The following is a 23,227-nucleotide window of genomic DNA, read 5'->3' on the forward strand; positions in this document are numbered from 1 at the left end:
TGAACATTGGTCTTTGGTACCGTTCAAGTTGTTTCTCATAATAATCAGGCTCACGGATTCTATCTGTTTGATTTGATGATTACATTGAGAAACATAAATATAACTCTTGGATGTATTTCCATTGATTGAGTCTGACTGTTGATAGACTCCGGAGATGCCTATATAAATAATCGCAATCGCACGGTGTCCCACTAGTAGACAGAGGCAAGTACGGGTCTTTCCCACAAGGAGCGGTGGAAATATTGTAACCAATATTCTTAATCGATTAACCAACAAAAGATGTATTTGATATTTTTAGAATTGTAAAAACAAAGAAAATAAATTAAATAAACTAAACGAATCCAATGGAAAAGTCGGTAACCAGGGTTTATAGTATCCACCAAAACTTCTACTCAATTACTGAAATGAAATATAATCCATGAATTATTTATCGTTCGTTCTATCGACATCACCTATTATACGTATTAGAATCGCAAATATCACTGGGACACCCTAAGCATGGCACATCAAAAGATTGAACCAAAGCATGCACCATCAAATTGCGTTAGCGAGAAAATTATACGAAACTAATTATAGGTTCACAAATAATACCCGGCTATTCTAAGCATATCCCATCAAAAGATTTAACCCAAGCATGGAATATCAAATAAGTAGACAAATATATTTTCGATCCTAACAATTATGCGCAAAGGTTATACAAAACCGGTGAAGCGACAACTCATATTTCGATTATCAATAAATAAGATCATGAAATTAATTTATTCAAATCAAAATAGCCTCAAAACCATATATGTTTTCAATCAAGGTGGTCTAATGCTCCAAAGTGGTTTCAACATAAACCCTAGTTACAAAGAAATTAGAACATAGCTATGAGTTTCTCAAAACCCATACAAAATAAATGACTAAGAGATTAGAAAGATAAACCAATAACAATCGCGCCATCACCACGATGAAATCAGTCGTTCTCGCCTTCTGTATCTTCACAGCCGCACCTCATTTTCCTTCTCCTTGTTTCGGCTCTGTCGCCGTCCTGCCTTCTTTTCCTCACTTCCTCACCAATATATCCCCCTCTTTCCAAGAACCAATGCGTATCATTTCTTGCATGCAATCTTGCCAATCTCGTGCCACTAATTGAGGTGTATTTCCAATTGGTGGGGGTGCAATGTTCACCACTAAGGAAAGAAAATATTCGTTCTTTGTTGATATATAGCCATCTATTTCCATAAATGACTACAATTTCCAAAACCAGGTCCATGCACCGTTGACCATGCCTCCGGTTTCTGTCTCAACTGAAAATTGTCACCGATTGGCTGCCATTTAGCCATCACCACTGCTTACCTTGGTAGACAAAGCCCGACGATCACATTAGCCTAATTTAAGCCAAATTACTCCCGTCTACAACTTAGTTGCACTTGCAATAAGCATACCAGACTGATCAAACCACTGTACTGACATCTTTATCTCGGCTAAACCACCAGCAGATAAGACTTCTTCTCTGCAAATTTTGACCAGCCATCACCTGCACTTCTTTCTTTGTTTGCTGCCATCAGTACTCTTTTATCTCATCATCATTAGCCTGCAGATGTAACAATGGAAGCCACAGTTCTATGTTGCTTTTGCTCGACTGCTCTAACCCATCCAGAACCACGCTTCTCTTCTGCCAAATTACTTTTCAATCGAGACCAAGAGTTCGAAGTATAAACCAGCCATCTCCACCATCACTGCACAAACTTCTATTTCATTCAATCATCTGCATCCTCTCATAAATCTCCATTCACATCCCATTAACCGCATTGAACCCCCAGATCTGTTGTGTAAGAAATCACGAATTGCAGCGACCTCATTGAATTGCAGAGAACATCACCACTGCCTCTTGTTGCTGCTTTTGTTTCTCAGTCGATAAACTCCATTTATACCCAGCTCCGGACACAACAACAACCCCACTTCCATCTGTTGTTGCCGTTGTACAGAACAATTTAAGAATGCTTAGAAGTGTTATCTTCAAATTCAGTTCATACTAGCAAACTGAGAACCCCATATGTCCACAACAAATCGATTGAGAAGAGATACTTGAGCATCACCAGTTCACAAGCGAAATCATTTTGAAGGCACTAAATCAAGTCAATTGAATCACCACCCATGCCATATTTCAAATAAACTTCAAAAACCCCAAATCTGTTGTTGTTGAGTAGCTTCTTCTCCTTGCTCTTCTCGATGATTTCTAGGCTTGAATCCAACCTATAACCTTCGATAAATCGAACCCCTTTCTCTTTTGTTATTGTTGTTGTCGTTCACTCGCCGCGATTAAATCTCCAACTCCAAAGTACAACTCCTTCTTGGATGATTCCACGACACAACCAATCCCAAAGGCCAAAATCAATTCTATTTGTTCAAAAATCTGAAATCCCATCTGTTTGTCTTCTCAAATTCGAACTCTTCTAACTGAGCTCCAACATCGCTCTCTGCCGATTCCATTCCCTCTATTGATTGTTGGTAATGATGATGCTCGCACAACCAGCTTGATTCAGAAATGAGTTTTCCTCTTGTTTTGGTAAAGTAGAGAAAATATTGATGAAGCTTTTAGAGTATACCGATAGAAGATGTGGCAATAGAGTGTGCCACGTCTCACATCCTCTTTATAGTCACGAGGGGGCCAGGCTTGAGTGGTGCTGATATAGTAATACCAGGCCAGCCACATTAAAGTTCTTTAGCCATCTGTAACGATGAGTGATCTTTGTCGCAAACGCCCTTTAAGCCGCAACTTAGGAGTTTATTCTCCGGATGATTGACTTCACTTGTACTTTCTACAAAAGCACTAAAAATGGTGTTATTAGCCAATAAATCAAGTCCTAGCTAATATAAATATGGGTATAAAATGTAGCACTTACGTGCTTATCAACTGTCTAGTTGATTCTCTTGGAAATTATATTGGAGTTTGTCCATACAAATTTCCAAACGAAATATTGCGTGTGGTTGTTAGACCCACGCTTTTTCAGATCTCCCAAAGATAAAAACAGATTGATTAGGACTAATTAAATTAGTGAGAACATGCTTCATCCATAAAGATAAAAAATTTGTGATACACTTATATATGGCATTACAACAAGATATGGGTATAAAATCAGCAACTTTTGAGGGATTATCAATCTTAGCAATAAGCGTAATGAAAGTGTTATTTACTTCTTTAAGCATTCCAGGTTTAGAGAAGAAATTCTGAATAGCTGCAAAAAAATCACCACCAACAATATCCTAACAAGCTTTGAAGAAATGGCTAGAAAACCCATCTGGCCCGGAAGCTTTGTTTGAACAAATTGAAGCTAAAGCAATGACAACTTCCTCTCTAGAAACATCCTTTGCCAGCTCAGAAATACCATCTTGATTAACACAGCTAGGAATATTAATATTTTCAAAATTGCAACTCTGGTTATCACCACTAGTTTGAGAGTCAAACAAAGAAGAAAAGAAAGACTCGTTATAAAGAACAAGAATGTTATTCCTTGAACTTATCTCTTTTAAAGAGTTATGAAAGAAAGACACATTGGAATCTCCCAGATGCAACCATTTAATTCTAGAATTCTGCTTAGCTTCAACCTCCTCATATCTTCTTAACTTAGCATATTCTTGTACATAGGTCCTTCCCCTTCCAGCTAAATCTTGATTTACGAGTTGCTCTTATAACAATTTTTAAGTAGCATCTAAAACCTCCTTTGCTTGGATACCTGAGCAGATACAGACCTGAATCTTTCTTTTTTCCACAAGCTTATACTCTTCTTTGCTTTAAGTTTAGTTACTAAGATATACATTGGATTACCTCTAACTGATTCCTTCCACACATTCCTAATTAAATTCATGAAATCCTCCTCTTCAATAAGATAATTGTAGAATCTAAAAGTGGGAGGTCCATGTCTTCTCTTCTCAAAAATAGAAATAATACTAGGAGAGATTAGAAATTCCTGGAAGAAGAAACTCAGCAGAAGAATTTTGGAAATACCAAATCCACTCAATATTAATTAAGACCCTGTCAATTTTTGATCTTATAATACCCCCATTTTGCTGATAGTTTGACCAAGTATAGAAACAACCAGTGAAAAGCAGATCAAACAATAAGTGACAAGAATCAGTACAACTTTGAAAATCAGCATAATGGTAAGCCATCACTTCAGCCCCTCCCACCCTATCATGAGGATAAAGTAGAGAATTGAAATCTCCTAGAACAACCCAAGTTTTACTATTGAAACTAGCAAGTGGTAATTATATAAATGTCCCTTTTTTTCATGGGCTTTATAAATACCTTTATCGTACAATAAAAATACCCCTCTCCATTCCTAAGTCCATCAGGGGTCCATTAAGGTTTTTATTTATTCCAAATTTGCCCTCATATCGTTTTTATCTAGGAAAATTTCTTGTTTGGTCCTAAACCCATAAGGTTATTTATAGTAGGGTCCAACCAGAATTTTCTTTTATATAAAGGTCCATAATTAATTAAAACGTGAAAATGACCACAATACCCTGACTACCAAACGTGTGTGTCTACATGCTCATTATATCGAGTACATATCTGCTACACAGTTTATGAAATTTGAGTACATATCCGCTACACTGCTTACATAATTTGAGTACATATCTGCTACACTGCTTACAGGTTAAAAAAAAAATAGGATCTCTCTAGTGATCCACTCCCATTGGACCACTTCCTCCAAAAAGCGCCAACACTCGTAACATCAGACATATTGAACCTGTAAATGTGACCAAAATGTAACAATTAAAACATAACAACAATCAATATATGAATAACAGAACAAAAATGAATAGTACAAGTAATATGACAACATCAAGATTAATACTACCTAACGATGGTTCAGTTTTATTTCGGTATTCCATATATGTGTTGACAAAATCATAAGAATTAACTGACTAAAATCTATGTATAAAACAGATTCAAAGAGCAACTTTTTCAGTATTCAATATATGTATTGTTAATTCACTGTCTAAAACAACTCCATGAAGAAAAATAACTAAATCGAGAATCTTATTTCAGTATCGCATATATGTACTTATGGATGAAACAACAACAAGTGATAAAACTAAGAATAAAACATAATCAAAAAGCAGTTTGTATCAGTATGCCACATATGTACTGCTGATTCATGAACTAAAAAATAACTGCATGGAATGAATCTATAAAAAAACAGAATCGAAAGAGTATTATTTCAGTATGGAAGATATGTACTTATGGATCAAACAACAACAAGTGATAAAACTAAGAATAAAACAGAATCAAAAGTAGTTTGTATTAGTATGCGACATATGTACTGCTAGACAATACCCTTGAAACAATAAACAAGCATGATTTTCTTAGAAAATAAAGAACGAAAATAACAAGAAAATCAAATTGAGAGTTCAAATAAGCTAAAAACATCATAATCTAATCAAAAAATCGAATAATTACGATTAAGATTCATAAAAACAGTACGTCATATACGTACTGATGGTTAATACACAAGCAAAACATATAGATGCATAGTAAACACAGAAAATCAGTACGTCATATACGTACTGATGGTTAATACACAAAACCAAACAGAAACAAAACCAAAAGCCAACAAAATGAAACTAAAATATCAGATCTCCAAATGAAACGAACGTAAAACTTGATTTTATAACTAGATCTGGACTATTTTCATCAAAAACCACCAGTACATCATATACGTACTGATGATTAATACACAAAAGCAAATTAAAAACAAACCAAAGACCAACAAAATGAAACTAAAAAATCAGATATACTAATGAAATGAACCTAAAACATGATTATGTATCTAGATCTGAAGTATTTTTATAAAAATTGAAGTAAAAAAATTAACGAATCAAGAATAAAGATCGTAAACACACAAAAAGCCGAGTTCAATTCCTATTTCCGTAACCCAAAAATCTTAAGTCTTAATTTCTCTCCAAGGAATCAAGAGATATATGTACTGCTGAATCATACAAATTAAGTGATGAATCCATGAGTAAAACAAAATCAAAGCCGATCTAAAACCTAATAAATTAATAACAAAAACTGTAAATCATCAAAATCAGTTTATAAAGCTAGGTTTTTGTCAGTACTGTAGATATGTACTGTTGGTTCATACACAAAAATGAACTGAAAAAAATCTAGAACCAATAAAATGAAACTGATATAATCAAATCTACTGACGAAATGAACAAAAAAGGTGATCATCCGTCTAGATCTGAACTATTTTATAAAAAAATAAACAATCAAGCATAGAGATCAAAACATAATCAAACATCCATAAAACTATTAGATACTAGAAACCCTAAGATAAACATTACTAGAAGAAAATTGATTAAAAAAAAACCTAGACTAACATCAACAGTAAGAAAATCAACTTACCAAAAACTTCATATAAATAATCGAGCTTGGATTCGCGGATCGATCTATATCTTGCAAAAATCTTCATGGGATTATCTCTTCTCTGGTAGACAAAACGGGAGAGAACGAAAAAAAGAAGAAGATTTTCTCTACTAGCAGCGAGAGGAAAGAGAAAAAAAAAACGAATCTGGAAAAAAAATGGTTCATCTAAAATTTATATTCTATTACACTAGGGGGTATTTTGGAGATATCAAAAAAAGTACATGACTTTCTCACACGTATATGGACCTGGAGTTAAACTTTTTGGTCCAATTTCTTTTTTTATTTAAATCTTTGGACCTCTGGTTACTGGGCTTTAGTGGATGGACCTGCCACTAACTAAGACTACTATATTAGTACCTGGTAATTCCTACTTTTATCTATTCATAGTTACAGTTCCGTTTCTTTTCTAATTAGCAGCGAACCCATCTCCATCGCTCCACTCCCACCACCACCAGCATCTCCATCGTCACCAACTCTGCAAATACTCCCACATTCGCCGCCGACAATCGAGAAGTATCAGTAACATATGAAACCTTTTTCTTATTCTATAATTGATTTTTAAAATCAGATCCAAAGAAATCCAGAATAATCATCGTCGGAGTGGATTAACATCAAACCTCATCTATTTCGTCAACAAATCCATCGAAGAAGATAAGTTTTCATTTATTCAATCGAATCGATGATATAATCTCTGATTTGTTTTAGAGTTTTCAAAACATTCACATTTAATCTTTCGATCTGTTATGTTTTGGTGATTCTTACTGTGAGTGAAAGATGACGGGAAAATTTAGGAAACCACTTTCATCAAAAAAAAATTAGGGTTCATTATCTGTGTTTCAGTTGTGTTTATCGATTTCATATGATTTTAAAATGAATTTCATATTTGTAAATGGTGGATCTAAATCTATAGTACCCGTCAAATCTTTATGAATTTAATATACTTTCGATTTTCAAAAATTTAGGGGTTCATAATTGTGTGTTAGCTATTTTAATTCCATGTTATGCATGTGGTGGTGGTGGTGGTGCGGGTACTGGTACTTCTAGAGGCGTTGTTTCTGTTGATAACAGTGGAATTCATGAAATCACCTTTTTGGTGCTACTGTTGAGCTTAATGATGGTTGCTCAGATGGTAAGTACTAAGCTCGAATAATAAATTCTGGTATATATTGAAGTCTCAAAATAGGCAGTTTGTGGTATTGCTGCTGGCTCATTCCAATGTTATTTAGAATTGGTAGCATCTCACTGGAATCTGCAAATTGCAAATTAGTAGGTTTCATTAGTATTTGCTTTGTATGTGACTACTTGCTAGGCATATGAGCATAGAGGAGGGGGCGGAGGTGTTTTTCAGTAGTGTGGTGCAGGTAGTGGAGAGGATGGTGGTGGTGATTTGTAGTAATATGGTTTGTATGAGCTTGATCAATATGTTTTCATGTCAACAGAGCTTGCTAAGAATTGTGGGTGTAAATGCTGAATCAAGCCATGTATGTGTTTTTATAGGGGCCATATACGAGTCCTTAATGGTTATTCTTGTTTGTATATGTGGACCTTGTTTTGCTTCTTTTAAACTGTTTGGTTGTATAGGATTAGGTGTAGGTTAATTTTGATGTGCATTTCCATCTTGTTGTGTTATTAGATTTTCTATGCGTTTTCTATTTTCTAATTAGATTTAATGTCACCCTTTGAATGGATATTTGAACATTTCATGGATCATTTTGTCATATTTATGTATCCCAAGAGAGATGTTTACTGTGATTATTGTTGTCTGCAGCAATATAGGTGATGGTGCGTATGTCGACTCTAACTTAATCGTCGACAATTATTGTTGTCTGCAGCAATATAGGTGATGGTGCGTATGTCGACTCTAACTTAATCATCGACAAATATACGTACATCTCTAAGTTAATTTTCATATTAGGTTCTCTTTGCTCATTTTTGTAATATGGATGGTGATGCTCAGAAACGTGCTGCTATGTCCCTTGGAGTTGATGGTTGAAAGATGAACGGTGATTCTTCTGATCTTGTAGTAAGCTACAATCCTGGTCCAGGCAAACAGAATCTCAGAGGCATTGATGGACGATTTAGGTTGTGTCTGATGTGGTCAGTAGATTTTTACTATGTTGGCTTGTGTTTGAATTAATAATTGTTATCATGTGTTTTAGTTGTTTATCATTGTTTCCAATAAGAGAAAAAAATTTAGTGCATAAATATATATAGACACGCAATTAGCTAATTAAGATATAAATGATTTCATGTTGGACTCTGTTGACTATCTATCGCGATTTAAGTCATGTTTTTAGTAGGTAATATAAGTAGATTAACATTTTTGTATTATTTGGTGCACATTAAGTCGAATATGTGGTGTAATGGTAGCACGCCTGACTCCACGTCAGGAGATGCGTGTTCGATTCACATCATGTTCACTAATTTTAGTATAACAATTTTTTGGGATCAACTTTGGTTGTTGACACTAGATTTTTGGATCAACTTTGTTTGTTGACGCCATATTTTGGGATCAACTTTGGTTGTTGACACCATACATTTTGAAAATTTTCTGAATTTTTATTTTGGTACAACTTTGGTTGTTGACACTATATATAATCTAAATATTTTTAAAATTTTTAATTTTGGAATCAACATTGGTTGTTGACATTAAATTTTGGGGTCAACTTTGGTTGTTGATCCCATATTTTTGGGATCAATTATAGTTGTTGACACCGTATGTAATCTGAACATTTTCAGAATTTTTAATTCTGGGATCAACTTCAGTTGTTGACACCATATTTTTGGGATCAACTCTGCTTGTTAACACCGTACATAATCTGAATATTTTTTGAATTTTTAATTCTGGGGATCAACTTTAGTTGTTGACACCGTATTTTTATTTTTGGTATCAACTTTGGTTGTTGACATCAAATCTTGGTGGCGGCGGTGGCGGCGACGGTGGTGGTGGTGGCGGTTTTGGTGTACTAGCGGTGGCAATGGACCAGTGGTGGTGGTGAAGTGGTGGTGGTGGTGATTTGTGGTGGTGAAGTGGTGGTGGTGGTGATTTGTGGTGGTGCTAGTGGTGGTGGAAAGGTGGTAATGGTGGTGGTGAATTGGTAGAGAAAGAAATTTGTTGTATTTTGAATTATAGAAAAATATTTTAAGGGTGAGGGTATTAAGTTAATCAAATTTTAAATGGATAAAGTTATTAAATGATAGGAGTATATTTATTGTTGGATAAGGATATTTTTGTTGGGCCTTAAAACTAGGGGTATATAATTAAGAATGATTTTTTAGGAGCCATGGTTTTTTTGGGGGACCATGGTCTTATTAGGGCACCTTCCCTATAGTTATAAGGAGTGTCCTAGAATATTGAAATGACTAACCTACCCTTAACCTAATTTAATTTAAAACCAACACAATAACCATCTCGCTCTATATATAACCACCACACCTCCCACCACCGCTGATTACCACCACCACCAACCACCGATTACCACTACCACTACCGCCGATTACCACCACCACCACGCACCACTGATTACCACCACCGCCGATTACCACCCCCACCACCTCCAATTATCACCACCAACAACCACCGATTACCACCACCACCTCCGATTACCACCATCACTATATATATAGCTTAATTTAAAACATTAACAAAGATATTCTCACAAACCCATTACTTGTCATTCGTTTTTGGTTGAATAAATGAGAACTAATCATCAAAATGAGTTGAAAATGGAAGTTGCAGAGAGGTTTAATGGAGTTTTTTTTTTCAGTAAAAAGTTCGGTTATCACAAATTATTTTTTTCTTAACCGAACTCAAAGTTCGGTTGATTCGCAAAAAATACTTTTAACCGAACTCCTTGTATTAGAACAATACAAGTCCATAAGTTCGGTTCATTCGCAAAATTATTAAGTTTTCTTTGTAACCGAACTCTACCTATAAGCCCAGTTTGGTTGATTCGCAAAATATGTTGAAGTTTGCGAACCAACCGAACTTCTAACACTAGGTTACTTTTAACCTGAAGTTCGGTTGGGAACTTGGTTGCGTTGAAGTTTGCGAACTAACCGAACACACAAGATGTACTCAAATAAATTGTCAAGTTCAAAGTTCGGTTACCTACCAGTTTATCCTAGGTAACCGAACATTGCACTGTACGACCAAAACCTCCGTTAACGAGCGAGTTCGGTAACCTGCGTGTTTGGAAAACGTAACCGAACTACACTTTCAGGTGTGTTTGGTTACATGTTCTTGACATATGGTAACCGAACTACACTTTCAGATGTGTTCGGTTAACCATATGTCAACATATGGTTAACCGAACTGGCCCAAATTTACATAAAAAATTTCATTTTTTTGAAAGTTTGGAGCAATTCAACCAACATTATCTAAGTTTGAAGCATACCTGGGTACCCAAATACCCTTCCTCCGGTTGTGGTTGGTAAAATCCATCGTTTTTCATGTTTTCCTTCTCCATCTTCTCTAACTTTAGTACTTTACTCTCTCAATAATTCTACTTCTTTAAAAAAAAACTCATCTGATTTTTTAATCTCACTAATTATCTTTAACTTAATCATCTCACTAATCATTACACTAACTATTATTAACACTAACTAATCATCACCCAAAATTAATCAGGAGGGTAATTTAGGTATTAATATAAATATTTAGATAAGGGGTGACCTAGATTTACTTCTAATGTCTTTACCCAAAATAAAACCATGGTCCAAAAAAAAAACCATGGTCCCCAAAAAATCGTTCATAATTAAGGTACCTAACTAGCAAATGCCTTCAAAGAGTCCCACGAACTAACTCTAGATAGATAATAATTTTTCCCATAAATAAAAGTAGCAGTAAAGTTAAATTTAGAGTCATACGAAACATCAACAGATATAGCTTGAGAGGAAGAATGAAGAGACCTGAATCACAGAAGGATCCCAACCAATCCACACTTTGCCACAAGAACTGATACCATCATTACCTAAAAATCTCCAAGTAGGATTTATATTATCTCATGAGCAATGATGGTATTGTCGATTATGTTTCTTCTAGGAACATGTGTTGCCTGCCACAATGCTCTAAGTTGTACACTTATAGCATCGATAAACTAAATCTTGTTCCATTTTTTTTTTTATCTTAAAACTTGATCCAGAAGCAAATTGCAGAGGAAAATTAAGGGGTAATTTGTGTTATTTCCCCTGAAAAGATTGTTAATTTGCGTTACCTTCTCTACGAAAATTAAATTAGTAAAACCTCCCCTCATTAAGAGTTCCATCAAAGGGTCAGTTAGCTGAGTCACGGGCTATGTAAAGATGGACAAAAACAAACACGTGGTATTTAGCTACCGAAAATACCCTCATCATCTCGATCTCGTCTTTGTTTTTCTCCGTCTTTCTTTTTCTGAAATGAAAAACAAGACTATCCTTCTCTTTCCCCAAACCATCAGCAGCAGCCGGATGGGCGATTAGGAGTTTGATAAGGGTTTGACGCCGATAAGAGAGGCATGACTGCTTCTAGAACTTCCATTGATATAGTAGAGTTTGGTGAGGGTTCGACGCCGAGGAGAGAGGGTAAACAACTGCTGCTACTGCTTCCATAGATACAGTTGTTGAAATTGAGAAAGAGAAATCAGATCGAAGAGCTGAGAAGAATTCAAAGTTTCTAGCATTGAGTCTTGATGTTGATGGAGGAACCGATGGAGATATTAGCCAAGAGATTACTTTTATATCATTGATTTGAGAGGGGCAGTGGATGATTAAGGGTTCTGGTAAATTACAAGGTGGGTTTGATTTAAATTTGTAATTAATTAGTAGATGATTCAGGAATCTTTGAAGGTGTTGTCCTTGTGAGTTCGATGGGTTTGTCATAAACTGAAACTGCAATGAATTTGAAGAATTGTTGATGTTGCCATGGATTCGCAACAACTAAATACAGAGTTTTGACATCAATTTGATATGAGAGTTTTATGAGATCGTGGCTAACTCAACAATGGGGGTTGTCCGAGTATTTGATGTGAATTTGCAGGGTATTGGAATCGGAGATCTGTAAGATTTGATATACAGAAACATGACCGGAGAAATGTTAACCAATTGTTCGATAAAAGTACTCAGTTAGCAAAATCTTCTTCTTGATGTAAACTGATTCATTTTGCTATTCTACTGTCTAGGATGGTCTTTAGTGTTAAAACTTACAATAGCAGAGCCCTTTGTAGAGGAGATTTGGTACACATATATGTTAATAGAATAACATATCCACCTACCAATAATCAACATTAATGGCAACACTCTTAAAATGAAGAGCACAAACTGTTCGAGTACCGTTGATGTCCAATAAGATGAATTAGAATGCAATCAAAAAGCAACCTTAGAGAATTAAGGTGAGATATTTCCCAATTCTTTCTTTGTTTGAAGAAGATGAGGGTTTTTTCGGTAGTTTGTGAGAAAATAATTTTTTTTTACGAGGTGTATATTTTTGCTGAGTCGACTGACATGGAATGGATGGAATTTTTAACGAGGGGAGGTTTTACAAATTTAATTTCTGTAGTGAAGGTAACGCAAATTAGCAATTTTTCCAATGGAGGTAACGCAAATTACCCCGAAAATTAATCACCAAAAGCATCCATTACATCCGGATGATTATGGATACCAAAATTAATATCGATGATGTGGAAATCAAAAAAGAAAAAAGAAAGTGATAATCCTTCCAATTCCAAGAGAAGAATTAAGCTGCTGGTTATCTTTTTTGGGTTTTAAAAAGACTTGATAAAGAAAGAGAAAATTTCTTTGCTTACTTAATTGTTCAAATTAAATTACAAAGTGAAATAAATCCTTAAAAAATTACTATATCGGATTTTATATTCAACGAGTATACAGAGGAGAGGAATGTGCGCTCTAGTTATTTAAGGGGTGCATGCATCCGTGCATGTATTTGCACTCAATAGCTTTAACAAAAACAACCAGTATATTTTGAAAGTATTAAAATATTGACATCCGGAACTAAATCCCACTATGGGTGAAAAATATAAAAAAGTAATCCATCCGTCCAAAACGTGGCCGGATTCAAAATTTTGGAGTTAGCAACGCTTATATATGTTGCTTATGTGAAAGAAACCTTAGCTTAATTCAGAATGCAACCGGAAGAGAAAAAAATAATAAATTCCATCCGGTCAGTTAGTGACTGGAAGAGAAAAAATTTTTTAAAAAATATATTCATCCGGACATTAAGTGTCCAGATAACGTATCCGGTCATCCACCAACCGGATGGACTCTCCACAACAACCCCTCAAATTTGAGGGGTACCTAATGGAGCTGATGGTCTTGTGGACTCTTCAAAACACCATAGTAGCCTTTTTTGGTCCATATTTTGTGGATTATCCATGACTTATGGATGAATTTACTTCCCATATAATCCTTGCACGAACTCATAAGTGACATGCACCAATTCCATACTCCAACACTGCCGAGAGACAATTGGCGCTCCCTATGATGCACCCAAAACTCTACTGTAGTCAGTAAGCGAGGTCTAATATTTTCACGTGAATCACGACCTACAGCAAGCCACATACATGACACTTGTTTTTTCTTTTTGGATATTATGATGCGAAATTTGCTTCGCCATGCTCCTGCATTTTTTGTCTAATCTCGAAGTCACAGTCAACCATTGTGGCGATTATGAAATATGAATCGCATTTAATCCATCTAGTAATTTTAGTCTGAAATTTAAATGAAGATATCTTAACCTTTCTCATCAAAAGTTCATGTACCCAAAAAAAAAAACAAAAAAACTCACGCATAACATCAGAAATCTAGTTGGGCCTCACAAAACAGGGACATGGCCTTCCCCTGGTGTCTTCATCCAGAACATTAATTACAAGTTCTCGTGGTGGTAAACAAATTAAGGAGTCAGGACAAATGAAAGACCTTACCTAGAGCTGCCTTTGCCAAATATTCAGCATAATTAGCTTCCATATAACGATGGCTATACAAAACATCACAAAAAGAGCCATTCAAAACTTTAGTATCATTAACTAAACTTCTAATAAAAGCAGGGTGGTTCAGTTTTGCCTGTAAACAGTTGGATGGTAACTTGTTAGTCACTTTAGGTATAACTTAATCTACCTCTTCATCTACCGCTTCAAATAAAAGAATATGAGGATGCAAATGTGCTCTTTCACACATGAGAATTACGTCATCCCATCCGCCGATTACCCGAACAAATCCTACTAGCTGATGAAATTGTTACCTGGAAACCCCAATTTGATTTTTAAAAGAAAGAATTTGAAGACAGAGCGGTACCTTGACAGTTTCGTCATCATACATTGTCCATCGGTCTTGTTCACAACTGTATGCAAAGCAGCCATAATGCTGTCCATAATAGCAGGCCTACAAAAATACATGACCATTTCAGGGGCCAAATGTAAAAACTTTCTGCCAAAAAATGTGCGGAGATGGGTCATAAGAAAGGACACAAATTTCTCCTTATTAAAGATATAGAAAACCATAGTGCAGCAAAGAATTATGATTCTGCAAGGACACAGAATTTTTCATATTTTTGTTAAAGATTAATATGTTATTTCATCATACCATTGAAACTAAGCGGTGTTTGTTCCCTGGAAGCAGCCCACGATATAGGACAGCGAAATCTAATTCAGTGGTCAGGGCAGCCAGTGTTGCTGATATGTCATTTGCGCACTCATGTGTATTCTGCCAACCAAGAACTGGAATGTGGAAAAAATATAATTCTAAGGGTTACAAACAAGAAACCTAAACTAACATTTTCATGAGCAACTGATCAGTTCACCAATTTAATTTGCTAACCTGCTGTGAACACATGTGGTGGAGTTGAAAGAAACTGATGAATGTAATTGAGTTCTCCACAGCCACCGGACTCTGGGTCACATGCTAACTGCTGATTCATCTGAACGTTATACAAAAGCTCGCCAAAAGAGCTATCCGCACCCAGACTCTGCTGACATAAGTTATCTTACTATAATAAAGAAAAGGCCCCGTTTTGGGTGGTTTTGGTGTAGCATGGTGGATTGTCGAAACTACCCTTCAACTTAAACCAACCCTGGAGGAATGAATCGAATGATAGATATGTAAAAGGGCGACAATGTGGTGCCGGGTTCGAATCCCGTTAATTTCTGTTCGACTACTATTTTTAGCCTTATTGTTTCCATACAGTAAAGAGACAAGATTCATCGTAATATCTAGGCAACTCCGTAAAATGGAGACGATTTTTCTCACTTTCTGGCATTTTCTCCCCTCTCTATTTCTGTTAGCATCTTTTTCATTTCTCCACGTTTGAGTGGAACAACAAACTGTAAAAAGTAGAGATCATGATAAACCGGATCCTAGCATCCACAACTTCAAAAGTTTCTTATTTAATGTATCTTAACGAAAACGATCTCATTAAAAATCAAAAAAAGGTAAAAATAAAAACAAATGTAACCTATGGATTTAGATGAGATTGAAGTTTGATGTGTAAAAAGAAAAAAACGGATTGAAGTTTCCACCCTAAAAAGCATTGATGTGGTTCGGTATCGGTAAGGAAAATGGAGAACAAAAAAGAGAAGAGATGGTGATGGCCGAGTACCTTCAGATTAAGACAAAGAGAAATCGAGTGTTGTGCGTGTTTGTAGATTTGGAATAAGGTGATACAGGAGATTCCAATTGCCGTTTAGAGTTTGATCCATTGAACGAAGGAAAAACGGAAACACATAATTTGCTTTCCTATCTTTATTTGTCACTACTTAATTCCACACGTTGTCACTGCTTAATTCCACACGTTGCAGACATGTGTCAAGTTGTACACTAGGTTAACATTTTTAGGGTGCTGGTAAGAACTATTTAGCATTAGAGGTATAAACCGACCATCTCTCAATGAACACCCACATGTTCGTGCCTTCGTCGTGGTAAATAGTTAGTTTCCAGCGATAAGTATATGATATGGCAGGAACATTGTGCTTTGTGCATGTGTTTGTTTTGGCTGGGATTAATGGGTACCGCATACATGACTACCCAAATTCTTACAGTGGAAGACAAGTATTTTGAATGTAATATTATTGTGACGAGGTTTAAGCTATGAGCCTTCACTTTCCTTGATAAATTCTTACCCACAAATTATCGGGTCCTTGAACTATTGAGCTAGCTTGATTTCGTGTGGAAAATGAGAATGCACAACAATTATAGAAATATCCAATCACATTGAGTAGCGAAGAAAAGAAACGGGCAGTCGCATCGCGCCTGCGTTTCTACTAGTAGTAAAATAAAATTTTGAAAAAATAAGTATCAAACAATTAAATGATTAATGTTTCTACCTCTTCGCCAATGAAATGACAAGTTTTAAACAAAATGGCAATGCCCACTAGAGAGATACCTTTGCTGTTCTAAGTGCACTAGCATTGATGTTGTGGAAGAATGAAGTGTACTTCAGATGCTTCGACTCCAAACCACAACTGTGGCAATGCATTTTCTCAAAGATGTTCATTCCAAAAAGAGAATGTGCCACACAAGCGTTACTTTCACAGTCCCAAAACTCATCACCATTCTTATCTTCGTATTCTATATCAAATCCACTTGAAACAGAAGCAAATGATCTATGAAGGCAGTCAAAGATTACTGCCATTACTTCCGAAGCATCATTCATCTGGGCCTGCCAGTTGTCACTATACTTATCAGTTGAATTTTGATTGGTTATAATGATTCAGCGATCTTCGATTATAAATTCCAATTTCCAAAATGCTAGTGCGGAAGTTGTGGATACAAATTGAACATAAACCTTGATAAAATGGCATCAAGTATAATTGCAAACTATGATTTACCTGTTGAAAGAAATTACTATTTGGATACAAGTTGCTAAGAGCAACTCTCAGAGAGGTAGGAGAAACTGCTTCAGCCTGCATATCTGTAGATGCCCTGCTTAAAGCCATGAATATGTCATATAGTGCACATACAACGCAAGGATCCCCAACATGCAGATGCGTAGATATTTTTTCCCCTAAGAACTCTTCGCGAAAGCCTTTTAAATGCCACAAGGACTGCATTTTCACAACAAATAAGTGTAAGGCAAAAGCTGAAGGAATAAATAAATCATATGAAAGATCGCCGAAAGGGTGACTGCGAGAATGGTCTGACCTGTATAATAACATTCACAAAACAATTATATTCGCCAGCTTTATTTTTTAACCCTGTTCCCGGTACCTCGGTCCCGCTCTTGCTGTTGAAAATGATTTCATCTTCTGAAGATGTCAATTGAGGCCACACACATTTGTATTTGCCAGCTTCATTTTTAGACCATGTTCCTAAAAACTCCGTTCCATTAATGCTGCCAAAAATGGTTTCACTTTGTGAAACTCTACGGGCATCTGATTCTGAGGACATCTTTGGAGGCAACATTCTTGGACCAGCTATCGGTGAAATTTGACGTGCTTGAAATGTATCTGGAATCAAACATCAAAAAAGTGCTAAAATTACAATGTGAATGGAACTGCTTAGCAATGTTAAACATATCTTCTAACCATTCCAGAAAGGTAAAGATTCAAAACTTATCAGGAAATTTTTTTAAAGGAAAGCTAGTGTGGGAGGTATATCAAGACTCATGAGGGCATGGTTCCAGTCTTCTCAACTTCTCAGATAAATAGAGATTGGATTTAAACGTCAGTTTGTGGAATTCAATGTCTTTTTACATTATGCATAAATATTACACGTATATGACACCAAAGTCCAATGTTACTTACTGTTGAGAACATGAGGAGTCCTCCAATCCCCTACACTAGCGTGCTCTTCGACAAAACTTTGATTTTGAAGAATCCCAGGTTCACGAATATCATTTCCAGAATCCAAGGATCGGGAACGGCCTTTTACAACACTGGTATAGCTGTTGTGCCGTTTGCATTGCCTTCCTCTCAAGCCTTCAGAAGGCACAAAGCAACTTTCGGGTGCTTCACCATTAACGGCTGCAAAAATGAAATCAAACAAACAAACAGTTAAACTAAAAGGGTTTATATAACTAACACAAACTACTCCGTAAAAATTTCTAACATTGCAGAATTCGAACAAATGAATGCCACAAGCGATAGCCTATACTTGAAGATAACATTGTAGAAACCATGGCCCCACTCATACTGGACACCTAAAGACAACCCCACTTTTAGAAGTTGACCACAGAGAAGGTACCAGAAGAAATGCCCCATGGTTACAGTTTTTCAACTGCTCAGAATGCATCTGGACAAAAGCGATGGTGTTTAATTCAACCGGGAATCCATCTGGCAGCTGCCACACAGTCCAACATTCTTCCACTTCTTACCTAACTCACCTAGATGCTTCTGTTTGCCCTCATTCTCAATTTTCCTCTGATACTCCAGAATCTCTTCAAGCTTTCTTTCCTCCGCTTCAAGCTCAATTTTATGTCTGTATTCTTTTTCTTGTTGTGTCAAGTCATCACCGCTAACACCACCTACAATCTCCGAATCTGGATGACTTTCAGACTTAATGGAGAAGTGGCTGCATCAATATAACAAACAGTAAACAAGGAGATACACTACCAATAAAAAGTAGAGGAAAAAATTCTGCAATTATTTGTGATGGTAAAAGAAACTACTGGCGCACATTTCTTCTGTAGGTATTGCATGGAGATGCTGCTCACTACCACCATTCATCTACAAAATACAAAAGCAGTGAGCCACCATCATATGACTTGACATAACAAGTCCGTAAGTATGAACCCCTAAATAAAGATAGACCCAATAGTTATAACCTTTAAACTCTTAGCTTTTCTGTGATCCTTTTTCTTTTTCTTATCCTTCATTTTCTCCTGGTTATGTTTAGAATCACCACCTTTCTGAATTCCCTTTTTAGGTTCAAGTACAAGTTCAGCTAAAAGTGCTTCGCTTGCAGCATCAGATTTCTCTTTAGCATCTTTGGCAACTAGTTCCTCCAAGTGTGCCTGGAAAAGAGAAACAACCATGAAATCAGTAAGTTACATCTCAAAAAAAATTTGACTTGATTATAAACTTAAAGTACAGACCCGCATGAATGACTGAATAAGAGGCAGGATAATCTCCCGAAAGTTGTAGGAAGACAAAGGCACAATCTTCAGCTTTAATGTTTGCATGTCCAAGGCAGTTTGATCTATGATCCAATCAATTTTACAGATCTGCAGAACATAACACATGAGATTAAAACATTGAGTATAGCTGAAAAGGTACAAGTAGTTACAAACCCACCTCTGCAGATAGCTGAACCTTCAGTGTGTTGATTGCTTGTATAATGCAATTATCTGCTTGATGGAGGACATCACACATTCTCCACTTGTCTTTTTCCTCATTATCAGATAAACGTCTAGTGACATCAGCTGAGGTTCCTTCGCATCCGAATGGTGCATCCTTCAAAGCCTGTGCTTCTCTAAGAACAACTGATATAGCCTCTAACTCAAACTCACTACCGATCAATATCGCATCACTTTCCCTTTCAGTAAGTTCTTGCTGTCGCTTGCTAAAAACAGCCTCAAAACTCTGAGAGGCGTTTCTAGTATTATTCTCCCTCTTTTTAAGCTCTTCAACACAAAGACTCTCAACTGCCAGTAGACCTTCTTTAGAACTCAGAAACTTGCATTTCTCCTTACACAAGTGTTGTAAGAAGTTATATTTCTTCTCACGCTTCTGAAGCAATTCTAATCCGCTACGGGTGTTTTGTTTCTTCAGATGGGTCCATGAATTCAGTTGTTCCCTGATTGAAGGGCCTGCGAATATCCAGGATAGTAGAGCATTGCTAGCATCTTTACAAGTAATGTCACCTCCAAGTAATCACTGCTCAAAGTAACCTTCCCTTTGCGCTCAGACTGCTGAAGCATTTCTAAAGTAACACAAGGCTTATTATCTTCGTTTTCATCAGGCAGTATCGACTGCACATTTGGAGAGAAGCTACTCATGTGCTTCCCCACCACATGTTGCACAAGTAAATCACCGTCAGAGTTGGAACTTAGGTTTTGGACGTGTTAGAGAAAGGGTTTAGGTTTAGAAGAGAAATATGTTTTCTATTAAGAGAATTCCGTAAGTACAAGACAACAGGACTTGTGTGTTTATATACACACTGGGTAACGACCTCTACAAGTAATTCTTTCTTTACAACGTTTCCTAAAATGCAAGACTCCTATGAATGGTAAACTTCCAAAGTTATACGTAACCATTACGTTAACTCAATACCCTCCCGCAAGCGCAACGGGTCATCATGAACCGTGAGCTTGGACTGCAATAAAGCAAAACGATCTTTAGGAAGTGATTTAGTAAAGATATCTGCAATCTGATCCTTGGAAGAGATAAAACGAACATCTAGTTGTTTAGAAGCAACTTGATCACGAACAAAATGATAATCAATTTCTATATGTTTGGTGCGAGCATGGAAAATCGGATTCACTATAAGATAGGTTGCACCAAGATTGTCACACCACAAAACAGGTGGAGATGTAGTAGAAATTTGAAGTTCCGAAAGAAGAGAACGAATCCACATAATTTCAGCAGTAGCAATAGCAAGACCTCGATACTCAGCTTCAGTGCTAGAACGAGAGACTGTTTTTTGTTTTCGAGCACTCCAAGATATAATGTTGCCACCCAAATAAACACAATAACCACTCGTGGAACGGCGATCATCCAAAGAACCAGCCCAATCGGAGTCAGTATAGGCAGAGAAAGACAACTGTAGAGAGTTTGCTGGTTTGAGAAGAATTCCAAATGTAGAAGTCTGCTTAAGATACCGTAATATGCGTTTAACTAATGGCCAATGAAATTCCGTCGGAGCATGCATATATTGACAAACTTTATTCACAGCATAAGCTAAATCTGGACGAGTAAAAGTCATATATTGTAATGCACCGACAATACTGCGATATTCTGTAGCATCTTGCAACAATGTACTTCGATCAGACGATATATCACCTGTAGTACTTAATGGAGTTTGGATTGGTTTAACACCATCCATTTTTGCCCGAATAAGAAGATCATGAGCATATCTTTTTTGCGTAAGAAACATACCAGATGAATTGCGAGTAACTTCAATCCCAAGAAAATAAGACAATGAACCAAGATCCTTGATAGCAAATTCCTTATGTAGATACGTAGGAATAAACTCCAAAGTCGCAGTATGTGAGCCAGTCAGAATTATATCGTCAACATAGACAAGTAAGAAAACAACTCCTTGTTCATCACGACGAATAAATAAAGAAGAATCACACTTAGAGGTTATGAAGCCTAGCTGGAGCAAAAATGTACTAAGCCGATGATACCATGCCCGTGGTGCCTGTTTTAGATCATAAAGAGATTTTTGAAGTTTACTGACATGGTTTGGGAAATTAGGATCAGTGTATCCTGGTGGTTGCTTCATATAAACCTCTTCTTCAAGATTACCATGCAAGAACGCATTCTGAACATCCAACTGATTGATATCCCAATTATATGATACAGCTATAGTGAGAATGATACGAATAGTGCATGGCTTAACAACCGGACTGTATGTTTCACTATAATCCACACCTTCTTGTTGATTATACCCCTTAGCAACTAGACGAGCTTTGTAACGTACAATCTTGCCATTTGCATCACGTTTAATTTGATAAACCCATTTGCAACCAACTAAATTCATAGAAGGGTCAAAAGGAACATAAGTCCACGTACCGTTTTTGAGGAGAGCATTGTACTCATCATCAGATGCTTGACGCCAATTGGGATCTGCCTGGGCTTGAGAGAAACACGTTGGTTCAATAAGAGAATCACAAACAAGAGAATACTTAGAAATATTTGGCTTAAAGATACCATCTTTAGCTCGAGTGACCATATGATGAGTAGGAATAGAAGCAGATGGAGCATCATTCTGGTACTGAAGAGGACTGTACAGTTGCGGGAACTGACTGTGTATTCGTTGAAGCTGACTGTGCAAGTGTTGATTGGGTAATAGCTGGTGCTGACGGTGCAGTTACTGGTGCTGATGGTGCAGGTGCTGGCGCGACTGGGCAGCGGATATGGGCACGTGATCTGATTGTACAGTCGACGGATCTGGCTGAGCGGTAGAACGGAACTCCAAATTAACAGCGTCCACAGATGAAGATGACGGCTGATGAAAATCAACAGCAATCGGAACAGTAGAGATAACATTCATGGGAGGAGATGTTACCTTGTCATTAGAAGGAGATGGTACCGTGGATGATGCTTTTGCCGCAAAAGGGAAGGTGGTTTCATCAATAACAACGTGTTTGCTAACATATATGCGACCAGTTGGAATGTGAAGGCATTTATATCCTTTATGTTGTGGACTATAGCCAATAAAAACACAAGGAGAAGAAGAAGAATCCATTTTGTGAGACCGATAAGGACGAAGATGAGGAAAACAAAGACACCCAAAAACTCGAAGAGAAGTATAATCAGGTTGTGAGCCAAATAATACTTCATAGGGGGACGTTGTAGCAAGGGAAGATGATGGTACTCGATTCATTAGATAACAGGATGTAAAAAACGCATCATACCAATAGGAAGATGGTATTGAAGCCATGGACAATAGAGTTTGACCGGTTTCTCTTATATGACGATGTCTACGCTCAACTAAGTCCTTTTGTTCAGATGTATGTGGACAGGAGAAACGATGAAAGACTCCATGTTGCTGAAGACAGGGAGTTAGCTTACGATATTCAAGCACATTATCTGACTGAAAAATCTTAATTTTACAACCAAAAAGATTCTCAACATGTTTTTAAAAAAAAAGAAAAACAGAATAGACATCAGATTTATGAGTAATGGGAAACATCCATGTAAAACGAGAATAGGCATCAAT

General features: G+C 36.6%; 1 protein-coding gene and 1 long non-coding RNA gene across 2 annotated transcripts; one reads left to right on the forward strand and one right to left on the reverse strand.

Moving 5' to 3' along the window:
• The first annotated feature begins 6,809 nt into the window (after positions 1–6,809).
• LOC113343628 lies at positions 6,810–8,689 on the forward strand. The gene is made up of 3 exons (XR_003357332.1): positions 6,810–7,547; positions 8,187–8,264; positions 8,376–8,689. It is a non-coding gene; the product is annotated as an uncharacterized LOC113343628 (long non-coding RNA).
• A 5,622-nt stretch (positions 8,690–14,311) lies between these two features.
• Positions 14,312–19,523, reverse strand: LOC113343718. The gene is made up of 12 exons (XM_026587849.1): positions 19,437–19,523; positions 19,153–19,355; positions 18,726–18,913; positions 18,148–18,366; positions 17,546–17,850; positions 17,233–17,448; positions 16,788–17,063; positions 15,227–15,374; positions 14,993–15,126; positions 14,705–14,791; positions 14,528–14,635; positions 14,312–14,473 (listed from the first exon to the last, which is right to left on the reverse strand). Exons 1-12 carry the CDS (start codon positions 19,521–19,523, stop codon positions 14,312–14,314), a joined length of 2,133 nt encoding a protein of 710 aa, XP_026443634.1.
• Between the last annotated feature and the right edge of the window lie 3,704 nt (positions 19,524–23,227).

The sequence above is a fragment of the Papaver somniferum genome, unplaced genomic scaffold (assembly GCF_003573695.1).
Source record: "Papaver somniferum cultivar HN1 unplaced genomic scaffold, ASM357369v1 unplaced-scaffold_65, whole genome shotgun sequence".
Taxonomy (NCBI): domain Eukaryota; kingdom Viridiplantae; phylum Streptophyta; class Magnoliopsida; order Ranunculales; family Papaveraceae; genus Papaver; species Papaver somniferum.

Coding starts and splice junctions, on each gene's coding strand:
- LOC113343718 (XM_026587849.1), bottom strand. CDS start 19,523: ATGCAAACATTAAAGCTGAAGATTGTGCCTTTGTCTTCCTACAACTTT. Junction 18,367..18,725: donor GGGCAAACAGAAGCATCTAG/GTGAGTTAGGTA, acceptor TCATTTTTGCAG/CCGTTAATGGTGAAGCACCC. Junction 14,636..14,704: donor ATGATGACGAAACTGTCAAG/GTACCGCTCTGT, acceptor CAATTTCATCAG/CTAGTAGGATTTGTTCGGGT.